At 37.9% G+C, this 19,332-nt stretch overlaps 1 protein-coding gene across 5 annotated transcripts in view; it reads right to left on the bottom strand.

The window, feature by feature from the left end:
* The window catches only part of CNTN4 (contactin 4), a 969,481-nt gene that overhangs the window by 247,584 nt on the left and 702,565 nt on the right, over positions 1-19,332 (bottom strand). For all 5 annotated transcript variants that reach the window (XM_032289676.1, XM_032289672.1, XM_032289675.1 and 2 more), the window contains one exon: positions 5,508-5,603. In XM_032289676.1, coding sequence (XP_032145567.1) covers positions 5,508-5,603 — 96 coding nt within the window. The remainder of the gene's footprint in view (positions 1-5,507; positions 5,604-19,332) is intronic.

Here is a 19,332-nt window from a genome sequence, read left to right as displayed (position 1 = left end):
TGACCTCACAAAATGCTAGAATTACAGGCATGAGGCACTGCACCTGACCAGAATGCTATTTCTAAATATGAATCCCTAGGAAAAGCCAGCCTTTTCTTAGTTTTTCATTTCCTTTATGAACAAAAACATGAAGTCAAAGGTAAAGCCTAATGTAACTATATTTTATTTTGAATTATTTTAAATTGGCTGGTACAGTGGCTCATGCCTATAATCCCAGCACTTTGGGAAGATCACTTGAGATCAGGAGTTTGAAACCAGCTTGGCCAACATGGTGAAACTCTGTCTTTACTAAAAATAGAAAAATTAGCTAGGCATGGTGGTGTATGCTTGTAATTCCAGTTACTCAGGAGGCTGAGGTGGAAGAATCAGGTTGAATCCAGGAGGCAGAAGTTGTAGTGAGTCAAGATCATGCCACTGCACTCCAGCCTGGGTGACAGAGTGAGACTCCATCTCAAAAAATAAATAACTAAATGAATTATTTTAAATAAACATTTCATGTAAGGAATGTTCAGCCCTTCTGCCTGAGTGATGTGGAAATCAAAGCACTCCATTTCAGCAGGGCCAGACCGGAGCTACTTTTGTAGATGATCCAAGTGAATGGAGTTTAGATCTGGAGCTGCCTCAGAGTCAGTGAGTCAGCTAGAGTTTTATTGTTTTGTTGTTTTGTTTTGAGACAGAGTCTCACCCCAGTCGCCAGGCTGCGGTGCAATGGCACAATCTTGGCTCACTGCAACCTCTGCCTTCTGGGTTCAAGCGATTCTCCTGTCTCAGACTCCCAAGTAGCTGGGATTACAGGTGCACAGCAGCACAGCCCACTAATTTTTGTATTTTAAGTAGAGATGGGGTTTCACCATGTGGGCCAGGCTAGTCTCAAACTCCTGACCTCCCACCTCAGTCTCCCAAAGTGCTGGGATTACAGGTGTGAGCCACCGTGCCCGGCCTGATTTTTTTTTTTTAACAGCCTTGGAACCCTGCCCCAGATTTATGGAATCAGAATATCCTTGTGAACAGGTTGGACACCTATGGTTTTAACAAGCTGCCCTTTAGTTTCTCAAGCTGTCAACCCCCACTGGCCAGAGGTAGGGCGCACGTGGGAACCACAGCTATGAATGAGGGCATCTCAAACTTTAATGTGTATATGAGCACTTGGAGATCTTATTAAAATGCAAGTTCTGATTCAGTAGGCTGTGGTGGGGTCTGAGATTCTACCTTTTTATCAAATTTCCAGGTGAGACCAATGCTGCTGGTCCATGGACCACGCTTTGAGTAGCAAGCACCTTGGTGACATATAAAAGGAAGTCTTGAACAAAAATTTCTTTTGATGAACAGTTCGTGAGGGTTTTTTTGATGAATAACCTAGAAATTTTTGTATATTGGAAGGAAGAATCTCAAAGTTCCTCTGCTCAATTCCTGTTTAATGAGAGCTTGGTTAAAGGTCATGAATTCCTGATGCCCAGTGACCCTGGAGTTGGCAGAAAGCAAAGTGGACATTCTGGACCTCAATAATCTCTGTTTCTAATAGGAAGGAGCACCAAAGAAAGCCAGAGTCCATCAAAGTGATTTCTATTTTTTAGTGTTCTGTTATATTTAATGGTAAAAATCTATGCAAAAATATCACATCTGAATTCATGGATATAAACCAAGAGATGACAAAGATGCCACATATAGTAATTGGTAAAGTGCTGGAAATACCTGCTGACTGAAATGCTTTTCAAAACAGATTAATTGCTGCTCATTTCTCTGCTACCCTAAGAAGGTCTGACACTGCACAGCTTTCGAAATAGGACATGCAGCATCCCTTACAATGGATTTCATGCCATTACTCAGTACCCCACTGATATAATAAAAGGCTGACTCATTTCCTTTCCTCTGCATGATCTGTTACAATGGAAACCAGGAGACCATATGCTGGGTCTAAAATGCTCAGTATGCCCAGTGGCTCACAATGATTCTGCCAGTTTAGGGTGACACACAGTCCAGGAAAGCGGTGAGAGAATCAGTGTTGTACTGTTGCATTGGAGCCTTTTGAGAAATTGGAAGGATTTCATCAGATAATCATTGTCTCCCTTGCCCGAAACTGATGGATGGCTGAGATGCTCTCTTATAACCTTGAAGATCTTTTTGTTCTTTCTCAAAAATTTCCTAGCCGTGCCAGCTTTGCCTACAGCGTTACTATGCACACCGTTTCTAATAGAACTCATAATAAGAATATTTATTTGCTTGTCTTTCACCATCAAGATTGTCAGGAATGTCAGCACAGCTCAAGAAACTGGATTTCAGAGCTGCTGACTGCTGCCAGCAGAGACAAGTGCATTTCAGTAGATGTCTATGGAAAATTTTAATACATCTCTCCGTGGGAAAGGGAAAGTAGTCAGGTGCTTCACTGTACAGCAGCACAGCATCACTTCATGTGTTTTGCCTTTCCTAAAGAGATCATTATACCAGAGAGTAGTGGTATTTTTTTTTAATATACCTACAAGATTAATTTTTAGATTTGCAGCCATGTGATGAAAGCTTAAGGCAGTGAAGGTAGCCTGCAAAACAAATTAGTAAAATCTACAATTTTAATTTTGATCAGACTTCATATTAAAAGGAGAAGTGTTAGTCTGAGTGAACTTCACCTGAATCTAAATATATATCCACAGTGGAGTGGTTTTCTCATGTAAAGGATAGGCCTTCAATAATGCAAACATACTTGATAAACAAGATGTTTAGCCCTTATTGAGTTATAATTATTGATAGAATCAATAGGGATTTGAGAGATTTCTTTAATCTCTTCATTTTATACGTAGGCAGAGTGAGGCATAAAAAATCTGACGATATTTTCCCAGTATCAAATAATGATTTGAAACAGAAAAAGGATAAAAATTCATATCCTGGACTCCAGATTTAGTGCTTCTGACACTAACTTGAAAGGAAAATGAAATTCTAAAGAATAATCCCATTTTCCAAACACAAACCTTTGAAATCAAACCTAGATTTTCTGTCAGTCTTCAAAAACTGGAGATACTAACAATTCCATGTCCCTGATCCAGACATAGAGGGGAACCTGGCTCTCCCACCCTTCCTTTGTATGCAGTATGCTTGAAATACACGCATTTTACCTCCTTTACTAATTGCTATTTTCTGCTGAAAATGTTAGCTCAGAATTAGATGAGAAAGGAAACACTACAACTTTTGAATGGAGGACAAAAATAAAAATGTTCTTCAAATTCCAAATTTAAAACATTTCTTCTTTTAATCATATGGAAGGTGAAACTGAAAACTAAGGCAATAACAAGAATAGCAGATATTGAACTAAACATCAGCCTGAACCTCCAAGAGTGGAACTTATCAATTTTGTCATTACAGACCTTAGTGAAATCCTAATAAATATCACTACTTATTAAGCCTCCACATAACTGAATCCTTTATGTGCAGTTATATTTGCCCTTTAGTCATTATAGGTCCTTTAAGTTGACACTGCAAGTTGCTTACACATCTCTCCATACTCTCCCTTATTAACAAAATTATGATATTTTCCAGGGCATGAAATATTTGATTTTTCACTCTCTTTTGCCACTGGGGTGATCAATGAAATGAAGGCGAAGTCCTCAAGTGAAAAAAAAAAAAAACAAAAAAAACTTTAGATAATGAAGGTAAATTGAAATGGACAAAAACAAACTTTCGCCTTTTGTCTTTGCTTCTTCCCATTTGATCTGGTTTGGAATGCAGACTTTATGCCTCATCCATACCACATGCTAAACACTTCAGAGTGGGATCAGTGAAGGGCATGAGTCCTAGAAGACATCCTCAAGAAGCTGTGTTAGCTTTAGATTACATACCTTTGAAATTCTTGCATGCCATCTGGGTGCACTGACTCACCCACCCCTGTAATCCCAGCACTTTGGAAGGCCATGGCGGGTGGATTACTTGAGGTCAGGAGTTTGAGACCAGCCTGATCAACATGGTAAAACCACATCTCTACTAAAAATGTAAAAATTAGCTGGGTGTGGTGGTGGGAGCCTGTAATTCCAGCTACTTGGGAGGCTGTGGCATGAGAATTGATTGAACCGGGGAGGCAGAGGTTGCAGTGAGCCAAGAACCAAGATCACGTCACTACACTACAGCCTGGGTGACAAAGTGAGACTCTGTCTCAAAAAAAAAAAAAAAAAAGGGAAATCTTGCACGTGAGAAAAACAATATTGTGAGCTGGGTTTTCAGTTATTTGCAGTTAAATGCATTCCTAACTGATGTAGTTGTTATGAGTCTCCACAAAGTGATCTTAGATTCTATGGTCAAGGAAATTTTTTTTCTTGGTCTGATCCTGTGATACTGTAATTAATAAGAAATATATAAATATATATTTCATCTATATCCCAAAACTCTTGTAATTTCCTGAGTGATACTGGTGAGAAGAGTATCTTTTGTTATTCATAAATAGGTCCCTTTCAATTATACTTGAGTTTATGCTAATGAGGTGACTCTTGGTGAAGCCCTTTGACTGCTTGTCAGAGGAACCAACCAAATAATTAAAGGGTTAAAACTTTCAGCCTCCTTATTCCCCATTCCTGGGGATGGGAGAAGGGCTGAAAATTGAGTTCAATTACCAATGGCCATAGATTTGATCATCATGCCTACATAACATAACCTGCATAAAACCCCTAACCGACAGGGTTTGGAGAGCTTCTGGGCATCCATATGCAGGGAGGGTCCACAAGGGTAGAAACTCCTGCCTCAGAACCCTTTAGCCCTCACTCGCTCCATATGTTTATCTGGTTGTTCATATGTATCTTGTATAACAAACTGGTATGGTAAGTGAACCATTTTCCCTGAGTTCTGGGAGACATCCTAGCAAATTATGGAAGCCAAGAAGGGAGTTAGGGGAGTCCCTACTTTATAGCCAGTTAGTCAGAAATATGGGAGGTCAAGGCCTTGCAAGTGGCATCTGAAATGGAGGCAGTTTTGTGGGCCTGAGCCTTTATCCTATGAGTTCTGACACTAACCATCCTAGAGTAGTTAGTGAGGTAGTTAGTGTCAGAATGGAATTGAATCATTGGACAGCCAGTTGGTATCCAGAAGATTGAGACTTGGTTGTTGGTGTGGAAAAAACGCAAACATTTGGTGTCAGAAGTATTGTGAGTAGAAACAGTTCACAGACAGTTCAGACCATCCAGGAGATGAAGTGACGCAGGGCTATGTTTTTTAACCCAATCAAGTTGTAAGAAGTATGAGTCATTTAAATTACACTGCGTTACCAAGCAATAGCATTCTGACTTTGATTGACTTAGGTGTCTTTCCTCTTGTGCCAGGTAGACAGCAGTGGTGTGGAAAATTTGCACAATCTGACATTTTCCTATATTAATGATGGGAGGCATTCACAATGTTTTTTCCTCTACATGAAGGGACTTTGGGAATCTCTGTAAATGACACCGTCCACTCAGCTGGTGTCAGAAGGGAGAACATTCAACAACAACAAAAAAATAACAGTGAGTGAAGTGTACACATGTCAGTGCATTTATATGTACCTCCAGAATGGGGTGGCGGGCCACACAGTAGTACCATTCCTTGACCTCGACGGACAGACACAGTGCTTCTTGTTCTTGTTTTAAAGTTGTCAAGATCTGTTGGAAGAAATAAGGGGAAAAGCATTTAAAGTCCTAAGATATCACAGGAGAGTATCACCGTTTCAAAAGGGAATCATTTTGCTCAAAACAGCATTCGTAGCACCCATAAGGGAATTCACAAGACCTTCTTTTTATATGATATTGTCCCATCCTCCTTGATTTTATGGTTATACTGTTCACTGAAGTATCCACTTGCCACATGTGCCTATTTAGATTTAAAATAATTAAAATTCAATACCATTTATAATTCAGTTCCTCAGACACTAGTCACATTTCAAGTGCTCAATAGCCACATGCACTTAGTGATTATCATATTGGCCAGCAGAGAAACAGAAGACTTCCATTATGTCAGAATGTTATATTGGATAGTACAGGTCTAGATGAAGACACTAAAGATGTTAAGTGACCTGCCCAAGACCTCTCTGTATTTAAATATCATTATCAGAATGCAAACTCTTGTTTTCTGACACAATTATGTTCACTTCACAAACCATTCTATTATATGCAATTATGCTTGTCTCTCCATGCATACCCAGCGTGTGACTCTCTCTCTCTTTATACGCATACACAACTCTCTATAAAACGTATAGATATATATACAGATACATAATTGTCTTAAAGTTTTTGTGGTATATTTAAAAATATTTAGAAGGTACTGTTCGTGGTTCTTTTTAGAAGAATGTTTTATTCCCTCAAAAACATCAAGTGTGGTTAGAGAGATAAGACATTTATAAACCCAAAGATCACAGTTTAATAAGCAGTTACAAGTATAAATAAGTTCATATAAGAAATATGTCTAATAAAGTGAGACATATTATTGTTCACGAAACAGTTTTTCTTCCACCCTCTGAAATGTAAATCCTCTCAATAAGGAGTGTGTTAACTGCCATTTCATTTTTTGTTATTACATTTGATTTAATAAACTTTTATCAGATCTGAGGACTTCCAACTCAAGTACGTTGTGCAGGGCTGCAAGCCAGCTGGCTGTGCACACTAGAGCAGAGTGACATTTACTGATGACTTCCTCCATGCTGGCCATTTTGGTAAGTATTTTATGGTTATTATCTCATGTACTCCTGATAACAATCGGGAAGGCTGCAGTTACAAAGTGGAATGTTTCCACATTCAGGCTTAGTTTCAAGGAGTGCTAAGGATATTTTTTAAATTACACATATACATGTCTTAATTACCAGATTCTTCTAAAATTAGGGATATTTTAAGTTTATACATTATTGTCTTCATCACTTACATATTCACAAAAATTCCATTAAGTACTATCTGATTGCCAGCTCAGAAGGCAAGCATTATGAGAACACAACTTCTGTCCTGTTAGGGCTCAAGCTGGCAGGTCTGACACGTAACACCTAATCATAGCAACCCAGAGATTGCCGGGGTTGGGCTGTGAAAAGTGAGCATGAAGGACACATACATACTCAGCACAAAACAAATCAGTGTTATGATTTCAATTATATTTCTGATGTAATAAGCTTATTTATATTCAATGGATACCAAGTGAGGGTAGAACATGGTATTGTTCTTCTCTTCATGGAAATGGTCTGAGATTTCTTCAAAAGGAATTAAGCCGGGATTTTTAAAAACTTTGTCACAGAATTAATATTTTAAACCATTATCCCTAAAGGTGGCACTGAATCAGTCTGAATTGTCACTTCTGAATATAGGTTCTTAGAGTAAGTCATCTACATTTTTGCACAGATATCCCATTCAATTTCCAGAGTTGCATGAAAAATTAAGAGTTGAGAGACAGTAGAGATCAGGTATCATCTAGGCAAAACCAATCATGGTTTCTGACCAGAGAAATAGTATTAAGAAATGAGCAAGAAAATGAGAAATAATGTCAATGATTTTTAACTATTTTTCCTCAGTTTAAAAATACTGAATTCATGTGTTTTTCTTCTTAGCTTATAAATTCATTCACTTCTATAAGTTTAGGCATTTGAAGTATATCTCATTAAAACTGGTATTTGAGAAAATAATCAGAAACATTTATTAGTTATTAATTGAAATAGATTCCAAATGATAAATCCTTCCTATACAGCAAATAGAAAGACTGTATTTGGACAAATCTGAGTTTGAAAACCATCTCTGCCACTTATTAACTGTGTTGACCTTGGGAAGGTCTTAATTTTCTCATAAATATGATGGAATGAATGTTTTTGTTTCAACATAAGAGTCAAGTGAAAAGATTTAATGAGATAATCTTTGAAAAGGCATGAAGGCAGCAAGAACAAGATGTTTCATGCTACAAGGTTGGTGCTCAGTATGCGTTTGTTCTGTCCACTGCAGAATGTTGCGATTCAGTGGCAAAGCATACCCCAAACATTCCAATTAAGAAAAAATTTCAAGTAGCAAATGCACACTAGAGTGAGCTGCGGATGTGAATCAAGGGACACGATATTTATGCACAAGTTTAGGAAAAGATTACACGCCTCAAATTGTTTTTTTCAGGTATAAATATCTATCCATATCCTAACACTGGCAATATGACAGTTTTCTAAGTAAAAGAACTGTGTGTATAAATGAGTATTATGTTGAAGTTTGTAAACTCATGGTTAATTAAGCCTTTACCACCAATATTTCTATAATTATCATTTATTTTAAATAATTTATTTTTTATTTTAATTTATTTTTTCCATCAGTTATTGGGGTACCTACTGGTGGTATCTGGTTACATTAATAAGTTTCTTTTTTTTTTATTTTGAGATGGAGTCTTGCTCTGTCGCCAGGCTGGAGTGCGGTGATGGGATCTCGGCTCACTGCAACCCCCACCACCCGGGTTCAAGCGATTCTCCTGCCTCAGCCTCCCAAGCAGCTGGAACTACAGGTGCCTGCCACTATGCCCAGCTAATTTTTGTATTTTTAGTAGAGACGGGGTTTCACCATGTTGGCCAGGATGTTTTCGATCTCAATCTCATGATCCACCAGCCTGGGCCTTCCAAAGTGCTGGGATTACAGGCATGAGCCACCACACCCAGCCATGAGTTACATATATATGATACATATATATGTTATATGATATATATCTATCATATATATTAGTTATTATGTATATCATATCATAATATGTGATATATATGTGACAAACTAGTACAGTCACTACGGAAAACAGTGTGGAGATTCCTTAAAGAACTAAAAGTAGAACTGCCATTTGATCCAGCAGTCCCACCACTGAGTATCTATCTGGAGAAATCATTACTCGAAAAAGATCCTTGCACACACAAGTTTATAGCGGCAGAATTCACAATAGCAAAATCACGGAACCAACCCAAATGCTCATCAATCTGATTGATGTAGAAGTGTAGAAGTATTTCCTGTTTACCACATCTTCACCAACATCTACTGTTTGTTTATTATGGCCATTCTTGCAGGAATAAGGTGGTATTGCATTGTGGTTTTGATTTCAATTTGATTGATGAGCATTTGGGTTGGTTCCGTGATTTTGCTATTGTGAATTCTGCCGCTATAAACTTGTGTGTGCAAGGATCTTTTTCGAGTAATGACTTCTCCGGCTAGATACTCAGTGGTGGGACTGCTGGATCAAATGGTAGTTCTACTTTTAGTTCTTTAAGGAATCTCCACACTGTTTTCCGTAGTGACTGTGTTAGTTTGTATTCCCACCAGCAGTGTAGAAGTGTTTCCTGTTTACCGCATCTCCACCAACATCTATGTTTGTTTATTATGGCCATTTTTGCAGGAATAAGTGGTTTTGCATTGAGGTTTTGATTTGCATTTCCCTGATCATTAGTGATGTTGAGTATTTTTTCATATGTTTTTTGTCCATTTGTATATCTTCTTTTGAGAATTGTCTGTTCATGCCCTTAGCCCACTTTTTGATGGGATTGTTTGATTTTTCCTTATTAATTTGTTTGAGTTCATTGTAGAGTCTGGATATCAGTCCTTTGTCAGATGTAGAGATTATGAAGATTTTCTCTCACTCTGTGGGTTGTCTATTTACTTGGCTGACTGTTCTTTTTGCTGTGCAAAAGCTCTTTGGTTTAGTTAGGTCTCAGCTATTTATCTTTGTTTTTACTGCATTTGCTTTTGGGTTCTCTTGGTCGTGAAATTCTTGCCTAAGCCAATGTCTTTTTCCAATGTTATCTACTAGAATTTTTATAGTTTCAGGTCTTAGGTTTAAGTCCTTAATCTATCTTCACTTGCTTTTTGTATAAGGTAAGAGATGAGGATCCAGAGTCATTTTATCTCCAAAGCCTTGGTACTTGGGTAATGATCAGCAGCAGCAGGCATTATGAGACAGAATACGTTATGGATAATTCTCTATCACTGTGACCATCATATTAATAGCAACGGTAGAATTGACTTGCAAAATGTATTGCAGTCATGCCATGTGGCCAAATACTTTTCTTATTTGATCTCATTTAATTCCATTATGCTTTAAACTCCCAATTTATAGGTGATACAGCCGAAGCTCGGGGAAGTGCAGCACCTTCTTCACGCACCTAGGATGTAGCCAGAACAAAGACACAAACTCATGTTTTGTCTCTCTCCAGTGTGACTGCTCTGAAGCACCATAAGCTATGGCTTCCTCACTGATTTCATAAAGTCAGTGAAAAAGAGCTTTCACGTCAGTTACTAGATATCCCAGAGACACGAAAAAGTACATTTAAATAAAATTTATTCTCAGTGAATAATGGAAAGAAATCCACATTTCAACACATAGTGTGATGGGCTGGTATAGGTACTCTGGTTCCAAATCTTCTATTCCTCTGCTTTTCTTTGTGGATGAACACTCGATAGGGAGATTTTAAATATTAGGTGCAAAGTGTGAAGTTGAACAAGGTGAAAATAAACAGAAACAACTCTTTTAAGAAGCAGGACTGTTCCCTTTTAGGAAAGTAGCTAAACAATTCCACTTGGGTTGTATTCCCTTTAGCAGTTGGTCACTAAAGATATGAATGAAAAAATAATGTATATATAAAACAAGGAATTAATATCCATGTACTACTGTTTCTCAGAATAGCCTGTCTTTCCAGCTTTACATGTGGTTCATTGACATGTGATGTGTAGATTAAAAAAATAAATAAATCCCTTTACGTTTTGGTGTTGATTTCATTTGACAGCATTCTACACAACTTTTTCCAACAGCCATGTGCTAATGAATGTAGGATTGTGTGGCAGATGTGTTTTCATATCATATTTGTGAAAACAGCTGTCCTTTATTCTCCTATGGAATGTAATATCTGAATTTCATTTTAAAAAGAGATTAGAAAATATGCTGCAGTATTTGGGATGTGCTATCTCATTGTGACCAGAAAGGAACTGATTTAGCAGTTACATTCCTGGAGGAGTGGAAATGTACAAATGCCTTAAAGCTGCAATACGCCATCAATAATAAAAAGCCTTAATATAGGAAAACATTTAGAATTCAGGCCATGGAGTAAATCAGAGAGTAAGGGGAAAATGTCCACATATTTCTAGTGCAGGAAATTTTTAAAAGTTTAGAGCTGGGGAAGCAGCAGCTTACCATAAATACCTGAATATGGTAAGTCTGACTATAGTCTAGAGGAAATAAAATCAAGAGAGTCCAAGATCTTTTTTGAGAAGTAATAAAAGTAAATAAGAAAAAGTAATTTATTTAGGTCATAATTAATGAACCAGCCATCACACATATGGACAGGAAGAGCTGAAGCTATTCACAGGTGGGATGACCCAGAGGAGGGTATAAAATGTTTAGTTTTAAAATGGCCAAGAATTAATGGGATAATACCATGCTTCATAGTTTAAGAATCCACAGATAGAAGGGAGAAAAGAAAAAAAGGAAAAATGATACAGTAACCATGCATGTAATACATGTATTTAACGCAAGTCAGAAAAATATCAATTCACTTTTTTCCTGATGGGTAGACCTGTATTCTATTAATTCTCCCAGGGTGGCTTTAGAACAATAAATTGTCAGCACTGGTTTCCTTTGTTATTGCTTCCTCTAATTTTGAAAGTAGCAATAAGGAAATCAATGTCAACTTGGAAAAACAGTCAAGTGATACATTTGTTATGAATATAATCCCCATAATGATGATTGCACCATTTATAAACAGAAAAGAGGTATTTTTGGAGAGTAACTCTAAAAACCCATTATCATGTAGCATATTTAAAATTACGTCTTGACTCTCTGCCATTTGCTCCCTGAGTGTATGTGTGGATGCACACTTTATGGTTTCCTGGATTGAAGAGACTCGTAGTGAAAGTAAATCTAAATTTACAAAACCTATGAGCTTCAAAGCCATATTTTTTACATTCTTTCCACTTAGGAAGAAGGAAGACTAGATTTCCCTGTAAGAGAGCATATAGCAAGAGGAAGAACTGGTTTAACACCCTGGTTTTGGAGTCAGAAGGACATGAGTACAAACTTAGCACTCTCACTTTCTACCTGTGTGATGTGGGTAAGTTACTTAACCTCCTTGAAGTTTAATTCTTCATCTCTAATGTCAGGACAACTCCTATCTCATAGGAGTTTCTGAAGATTAAGATCATGCATGTAAATCACTTAAGATGCTGCCTGGTCCAAAGTCAGTGGTCTATAAATGTTAGCACTCTCAGTATGATTTTTTGAGCATCCAAAGGAGTGTCTACACAAAGTGATTCACTGGGTGAAACTTCTACCAGATAAAGTAACATTAGAGTGGCCAGGTCAATCCTACTGTGACAAACAAACAAACAAACAAACAAAAAAAGCTGGTAAGACTTAAAATATATCCTCTTCTGTTAGTCCTAATTATGTTTCCAAGTCAAGATGAAAGCTAAAGTGAATCAGATATCTTATCCTTTACATTGCATGAACTGTATTCTTCGTAACATTTACAAGAGGTTCAGACGATTCTTTATAAGAAATTCTTCCTATGATCTTCTGGTTTGAGAAAGTCTGTGTTACTTTTTAATATAAAGGTGAAAAATGTTGTTCTTCTGAAACAGTAAAATTAATATTGTTTACTTTTTTAATCTTTTAAGTTTAGGTGGACATGTGCAGGTTTGTTACACAGCCGAACTTTTGTCATGGGATTATTTTTCCTGATCCTCTTCCTCCTCCTGTGTTGTTCCCCTTTATGTGTTCATATGTTCTCATCATTTAGCTCCCACTTATAAGTGATATGTGGCATTTGGTTTTCTGTCAATCTGCTGATGATAATGGCCCATTATCTTTTTTAAAGGATGTAAAAATGTGTGATTTTTGGCTGGTCACAGTGACTCGATGCCTGTAATCCCAGCACTTTGGAAGGCCAAGGCAGGCAGATCGCTTGAGGTCAGGAGTTCAAGACCAGCCTGGCCAACATGGGGAAACCCTGTCTCTACTAAAAATATAAAAAATTTAGCTGGGCGTGGTGGCACACACCTGTAGTCCAAGCTACTCAGGAGGCTAAGGCAAGAGAATTTGAACCTAGAAGGTGGAGGGTGCAGTGAGCCATGACGGCCCCGCTGCACTCCAGCCTGGGTGACAGATTGAGACTCTGTATCAAAAAAAAAAAAGTGATTTTGTAAACAAAAATAAAAAATTGAGCATTATTTACTGATTATATACGTCTATTCACCAATTGTAAAGTTTTAGAATACATACTCTATACCAAGTGGAAATAAGATGGATATAAATGGAAATTCACATACGTCTACATATATATCAAAAATCATAAGGTAGTAATAGTTATGCATGCCAATATCTTGCTGTTTTTTATGTTATTCATTTGTTTATGTAATATTCAGCAAAAATTTTTGAGTTCCTTTTTGGTACCAAGTGTTTGTATTAGCTATTTTTTCTCTCTGATAACAAAGCAAAGCAAAACAAAACAAAGCCTATGGCTATTCTAAAAACCTGACATTGGCCAGATGTGGTGGCTCATTCCTGTAATCCCAGCACTTTGGTAGGCCAAGGTGGGTGGATCACAACGTTAAGAGTTCGAAACCAACCTGGCCAAAATGGTGAAACTCTGCCTGTACTAAAAATATAAAAATTAGCTGGGCATGGTGGCACGTGCCTGTAGTCCCAGCTGCTTGGGAGGCTAGGACAGGAAAATCGCTTGAACCCGGGAGGCAGAGGTTGCAGTGAGCTACGATTGCCTCACTGCATTCCAGCCTGGGTGACAGAGCAAGACTCCATCTAAAAACAAAAAACAAAAAACAACAACAACAACAAAAAAAAAGAAACTGACATTAATTACCCCAGTTTGTTGGCAGTCTAAAGTAAAGAACCAAAATCTCTTTTAAAAAAATTTTTATTTGAGACTGAGTCTCGCTGTATTGCCCAGGCTGGAGTACTATGGCATGATCTCAGCTCACTGCAACCTCCGTCTCCTGGGTTTAAGTGAGTCTCCTGCCTCAGCCTCCCAAGTAGCTGGGATTACAGGCTCTCACCAACATATCCAGTTAATTTTTGTATTTTTAGTAGAGACGGGGTTTCACCATGTTGGCCAGGCTGGTCTTGGAACTCCTGACCTAAAGTGGTCTGCCAGCCTCGGCTTCGCAAAGCACTGGGATTACAGGTGTAAGCCATTGTACCTGGCTGGGACCAAAATCTTATGCTAGGTGTTGGCTTGTTGTTGAAGAGAAAAGCTAAGCTCTTTCCTGGGGATTTTTGTATAGTTAACAAAAGGCTTTACTAATATTCCTAAGTTAACGTACACTTGAGTTACAAATGACCCATTCACAGAAATGGCTTCTAAACTTGTTTTTTTTTTTTTTTTTTTTTCAGAACCTCTAATGCTGCAGCCATGAAATGAACATCACTATGAAAATCCTTAATACACTTATTTCAGAGTAAAAGGGAAGGATTATTCAGAGCTGTCCCAGATGCTGATTCCAGTCCTCGCAGTGTTCTCTCTCCAACTGTCTGAGTTTTTTCTCATGGTGTTGGGTCACACCAAATAAAACCTTACAATTTAGATATTACTTTGGAATTACAAAAATATCACTTTTAACCATAAGTATCTTCAAAAGTACGATCTTGCTATTAATCATTTTCAGTGAAGAGTGAATTAATTCAGTCAGGTTGCTTTCACTTAACAAGTAAGTAAGAACAGTATGGAGTCTTCAAATATGAGTTTTGAATAACCAAAGAAGAATCAAAGGAAAAATTAATCTATGAAGTAGTGGAGAGGGCAAAGTAGGGCTGAGAAAGTCCAAGAAGGATAATGACTTTAAAAACTTGATGAGGAAAGTGGAGTGTGGAGACTGCTAAAGACAAATTTGCCTAGGGTCAGCAATCCTGTATTTAGCAAAATGGGAGGTTATCTCCTCTTTCTCTTCTTGCACCACATTACTATATCATACATCACTCTTTGTTTCCAGGAACAAAACCTAGGCAAGAATTAAAAATAGCATAATCAATATTACATGTTAAGAAGGCTTCTTGACTTTGGCAATTTAACCACTTTCTAAATATTATCTTTTTGGAAGAATGCTAAGGCCAGTTCCACCCAGCGTAGCTAAATAACACAATTTCTCAATTTCTATGTATTTATTCATTCAATCTTCACCACAACTCTTTGAGGCAGGTTCTATTACTATTCTCATTTAACAGAAAGAAAAATAAACATCCAAGAGATTAGATTAAAATCCGGATTTTCCCAACTCAGAAGTCCCTATAACATAACCTCTATTCTACGTCAAATTAAATAACAGGGATGAAACCATATTTGTTGATGGTCTGTTTGACTGAAACTCTCACACTTTTTCACCCCTCAACTACTATTTTCTAAACTTTACAAAAAATGAGGTTGCTTGGCTGCCCTTTTTCTCTGTAAGCATACGGCATTCCTGATAGCTGTTTTTATTTCTCATTTTAGTTCTTTCCTTTTCCTCATTTCTTTGACATACTCTATTTTATCTAGACCTTTGTGCTATTTAAGAGGCCAATGAACAACTCAATTTAAAATGCCTGAGTTTCCCTGTGTGTTTCACAAAAATGTACACCTATCTAACTCATGAGGTTACTGCAATTAGTGAAATATGGCATCATTAATAATGTTGTTCTCCTTCAGAGACGGGTGCCCTAACATGCAAGCTATTATTACCAGCATTTTTCTCTATGGGAGCTCATCTCTTTTCCCATATCATCCTGACTCAGGAGTGTTAATGGTTAGGCAGCTGTATTCTCTATCTTTAGTTTCATACTTACACAGCACAAAGAGGAACAAAGGTTTCAGAATAGCATTTGGCCTCATAAATTTCAGAATAAAATATGGACCCCTTCACTGTGCTCTGCAAAGGCCCTTCAGGATCCAACCCTTGCCTACATCCCTGTCCTTGTTCCCTGCCACTTCCCTACTTACTTATTTATACTGTGATGGCCACATTTTGCTTTCTGTTCTTTAAATACCTTGTGGCTAACCCAGTCTCAGGACCCTTGTCCTTGCTGTTCCCCTTGTTTGGAGTGCCCGTTCCCCATTCTTTGGCTCATTATGTTTAGTCTTTAGGAACCAACTCAAATGCCTCTTCCTCAGAGCAGCCTTACCTGAGGGCTTTAAGTAAAGTCAACTGTGACCTGGCTCCAGTTACTCTCTGTCACACCCCCTTCCCAGCAACCAACACTGCCGCTGCCTCCTGCAACTACATTTGCAACTACGGTTCTCATTTGTGTACTTTCTCTTTTACCATCACTACTCCCTCCCCAAATTAAAGCTCGCTGTGGGACAGGAATCTTGCAAGTTTTTTCAGGCTATAGCCAATGCCCCAAACAGTGTCTGATACTTAATTAGCATTTGTTGAGCACTGCTCTTCTTCCTGTTTCACAGGCTGCAGTGGTGGTCAGTGAAACCTGTTGGACTAGGGTGAACATTCTTGTATTTGTCCTCATGACACACTGTTTTCTAGCATCTTGGCACAAAGGACCTTTGTATGCTCAATAGCCTGAGATGCTCTGGAGAATAATTTCAAGAAAAGATGTCTAATCAAGGGCATGGAGACAGCTACTCTCCTGCAGCCCCATCCTTAAAAGGAAAGCTAAGAGATAAACTAAGATGGGAATGTAATCAGCATATGAGATGGAGTTATTGCTTGGCAAAATAAATACCCTCCCACCCACTCGCCCACTCACCCCTGCCCCAGGGAATGCCAGAGATAATGAAAACATGAAACAACTCCATGCAAATTGCATGGACCCATTAGTTGTGATTAGGGCTGTTATCAGCCAGTCAGTGATATATCATACAATTATCTTTTCTTCATCTAGTGTGATAATTTTATAACCAATAGACTTAGGATCATTATAGCTTTGACAGAAAGAAATATGATTCTTCATTTTGAATTTTTACTTTATAGCCTTTTTTCTCCCCAATGAAAATTAAAATTAGCAGGTTGTAATTCATTGTACCAATCTTCTTAATAAACAGGCACCTCAGAAGGCAAATCACCAGAATGCATATTCTCTGAAGAAAATACTGAAAAGTTATGCATCAAGAGGCCATCACAAAGCCAGTAATATACAGAAAAAGCCTTGGAAACATATTACTAAATGGAGACATAAGGGCCACAGATCATGATCAAACCGCGCAGACTACAAACCTACGAGCTGTACAACTGGTCATGAAAAACCCTGCCTGAAAATGAAAGAAATCTCTTCATCTCAAACTTTTTCATTCCATTTACTTCATTAACCTTTCAGGAATATAAACCTAGGCAGTGAACTCACTACCAAATTTGCCTAGCACTTAATGGCAGTGGATACAATCTCTCAGGAAAGAGGAGAAGTTTCTCACTTCTTATTCATAAATGGAATTAGGTCGATGCTCAAGTAGTTACACTTTCTCTTAATTCTATCCAAAAGAGTAGGCATTTTTTTTTTTTCTTCCAAGAAGCTTGGGAGAAAAATGCACTCATCCTTACTTTAAAAGGAGAGGCATATGTTATCAGCACTTCCTTCCCTGCTCTGCAGAAAAATTTTGCTTTAAAAGCAAATAGAAGAAACTTCACTATGTACTCAGTTTCAAGTTTTTGAACTAATAAAGTAGGGATTGGTGACTCATTTAAAAATGCCAGTCATGCTTAGATTTACTCTGCCTAAGAAACTGGACATGCTTTGCATTATAGCTATTTTAGGGAAATCAAAAGTACAGGAAGTAACTGGTTTGTTTAATCACTGGTTCTACAAGGGCTGTTTCTCTTCTCTTTTCCAACATCTTTGAGTATAAAGCATATCTTGGAATACAGGGTGCTGAATTAGCTATATAGTGGTTAAAAATTTTTAAGGGCATATAAAAATTCCGTATATAAATGAAATTCCCAGATGAGGAGCAGCTGTTATTTATGTTGAATTTAAGTTGCTTCGGCAACTTCAACCATATATTTTAACTTCATTTAATTACATTTTGAAAATAAAATCATCATCAAATATACATGCAAGCTATGTGTGTATTCATCATCTATTTAGATTTTGCAATGGGTGCTGTTTCCCTGTTCTCATTTTCACAAAGAAGAATCAGAGATAAGGCTGCAGTATGTTAAACCTGTCAAGTCTTAGAAATGCCATTGCTCATGCCCCTTGCTCTTAAATGCACTTTGCGGTAGTTAAGAACCAATAAGGATTCATTCAATACCTACAATGTGCCTACTATCAGCACCTACCATAATGTCAGCCACTGTTTTAGACACTGGGGATATATCACTGACAAAACAAAACAAATCAAAAATCTCTCTTCTCAAAGAGCTTCATGTGGGTAAGAGATGACAAACAAAATAAATAAATCACACACAGTATCATTGATATGCACTACAGAAAAATAAGCTAGGGAAACTGGATAGGGGATGTTAATATGAAAATTTGAAAAGAAGAATTAACATAAAAGTAGAACCTTTCTGCTTTCCATCCTGCTTGAAAGTATAGGAAGATAAACCACTCTCCCCTTTGCCAGCTCAGCTCTCATCCCCCATCGAGGCTGCCAAGAAGGGTGCAAAGTAGCATCAAGTGACACAGCAATCCTGATTTAGTTTTGTACTTTCTTATTTATAACTGATGTGGAAGTCACCTTAGTTCATACAACACCTGAGGAAACTAATAAATAAGAATTTTCACCTTACATCTAAAAGTTAAAAACAGCTCCCCGGCAAAACAAAACTTGTAAGCTGCTGAAGAAGTGGGAGAAACAACTGAGGAGACATATGAAATACACACTGATTTCCTAAGAGAAGGCAGTTAACAAACTAGCATGGTGATCATCTATGTCAGCAATGGATAGTTACTGTTTTCTACCTCAGAAATCCCATGAAGCCAGAGAATTTCAGTTAGGAAGAACTTATGATCCTTTGTCCGGTCTGACACGCCTCCCTTCTTCAGTGTTACTTGTGGTGCCATGTGTGGAAGATGTAAGAAATAGGAAGATGAATCCAACATGGTCCCTGACCTCAAGACTTTTACAATCCAGCTATAAGAAGTCACATCAATGGTCCTATTGCAAGATGTAAAGAAAGTATGTAGATTATTGAAGTAAAAGTGCGTAGAGTAAATGCTGTAGAGTATTAGAAAGTGCTATGAGAGTAGAAGAAACAGTCTGTACTTCCTGCTGGGCATGGATCACCCAATCAACATACAATCTGCACAGACATGGACCCAGAACAATGAGGATCAAAGGACTTGAGTTTTTGGTTCAGCTTCTGGGATAAAAATCTGGCCAATTTCTCCCCCTTTAGCATCCATGACCTGGTTCCTCTCAATCTCCACCTCGGCCCTGCTCACTGTCCCCATCATTTTTATTGCAGGTCAGTGTACACA

The sequence above is a fragment of the Sapajus apella genome, unplaced genomic scaffold, assembly GCF_009761245.1.
Source record: "Sapajus apella isolate SASKATOON/1434 unplaced genomic scaffold, GSC_monkey_1.0 scaffold23, whole genome shotgun sequence".
NCBI classification, from domain to species: Eukaryota; Metazoa; Chordata; class Mammalia; order Primates; family Cebidae; genus Sapajus; species Sapajus apella.
The sequence above is the reverse complement of the archived record's forward strand: the minus strand, read 5'-3'. Positions and strand labels throughout refer to the sequence as shown.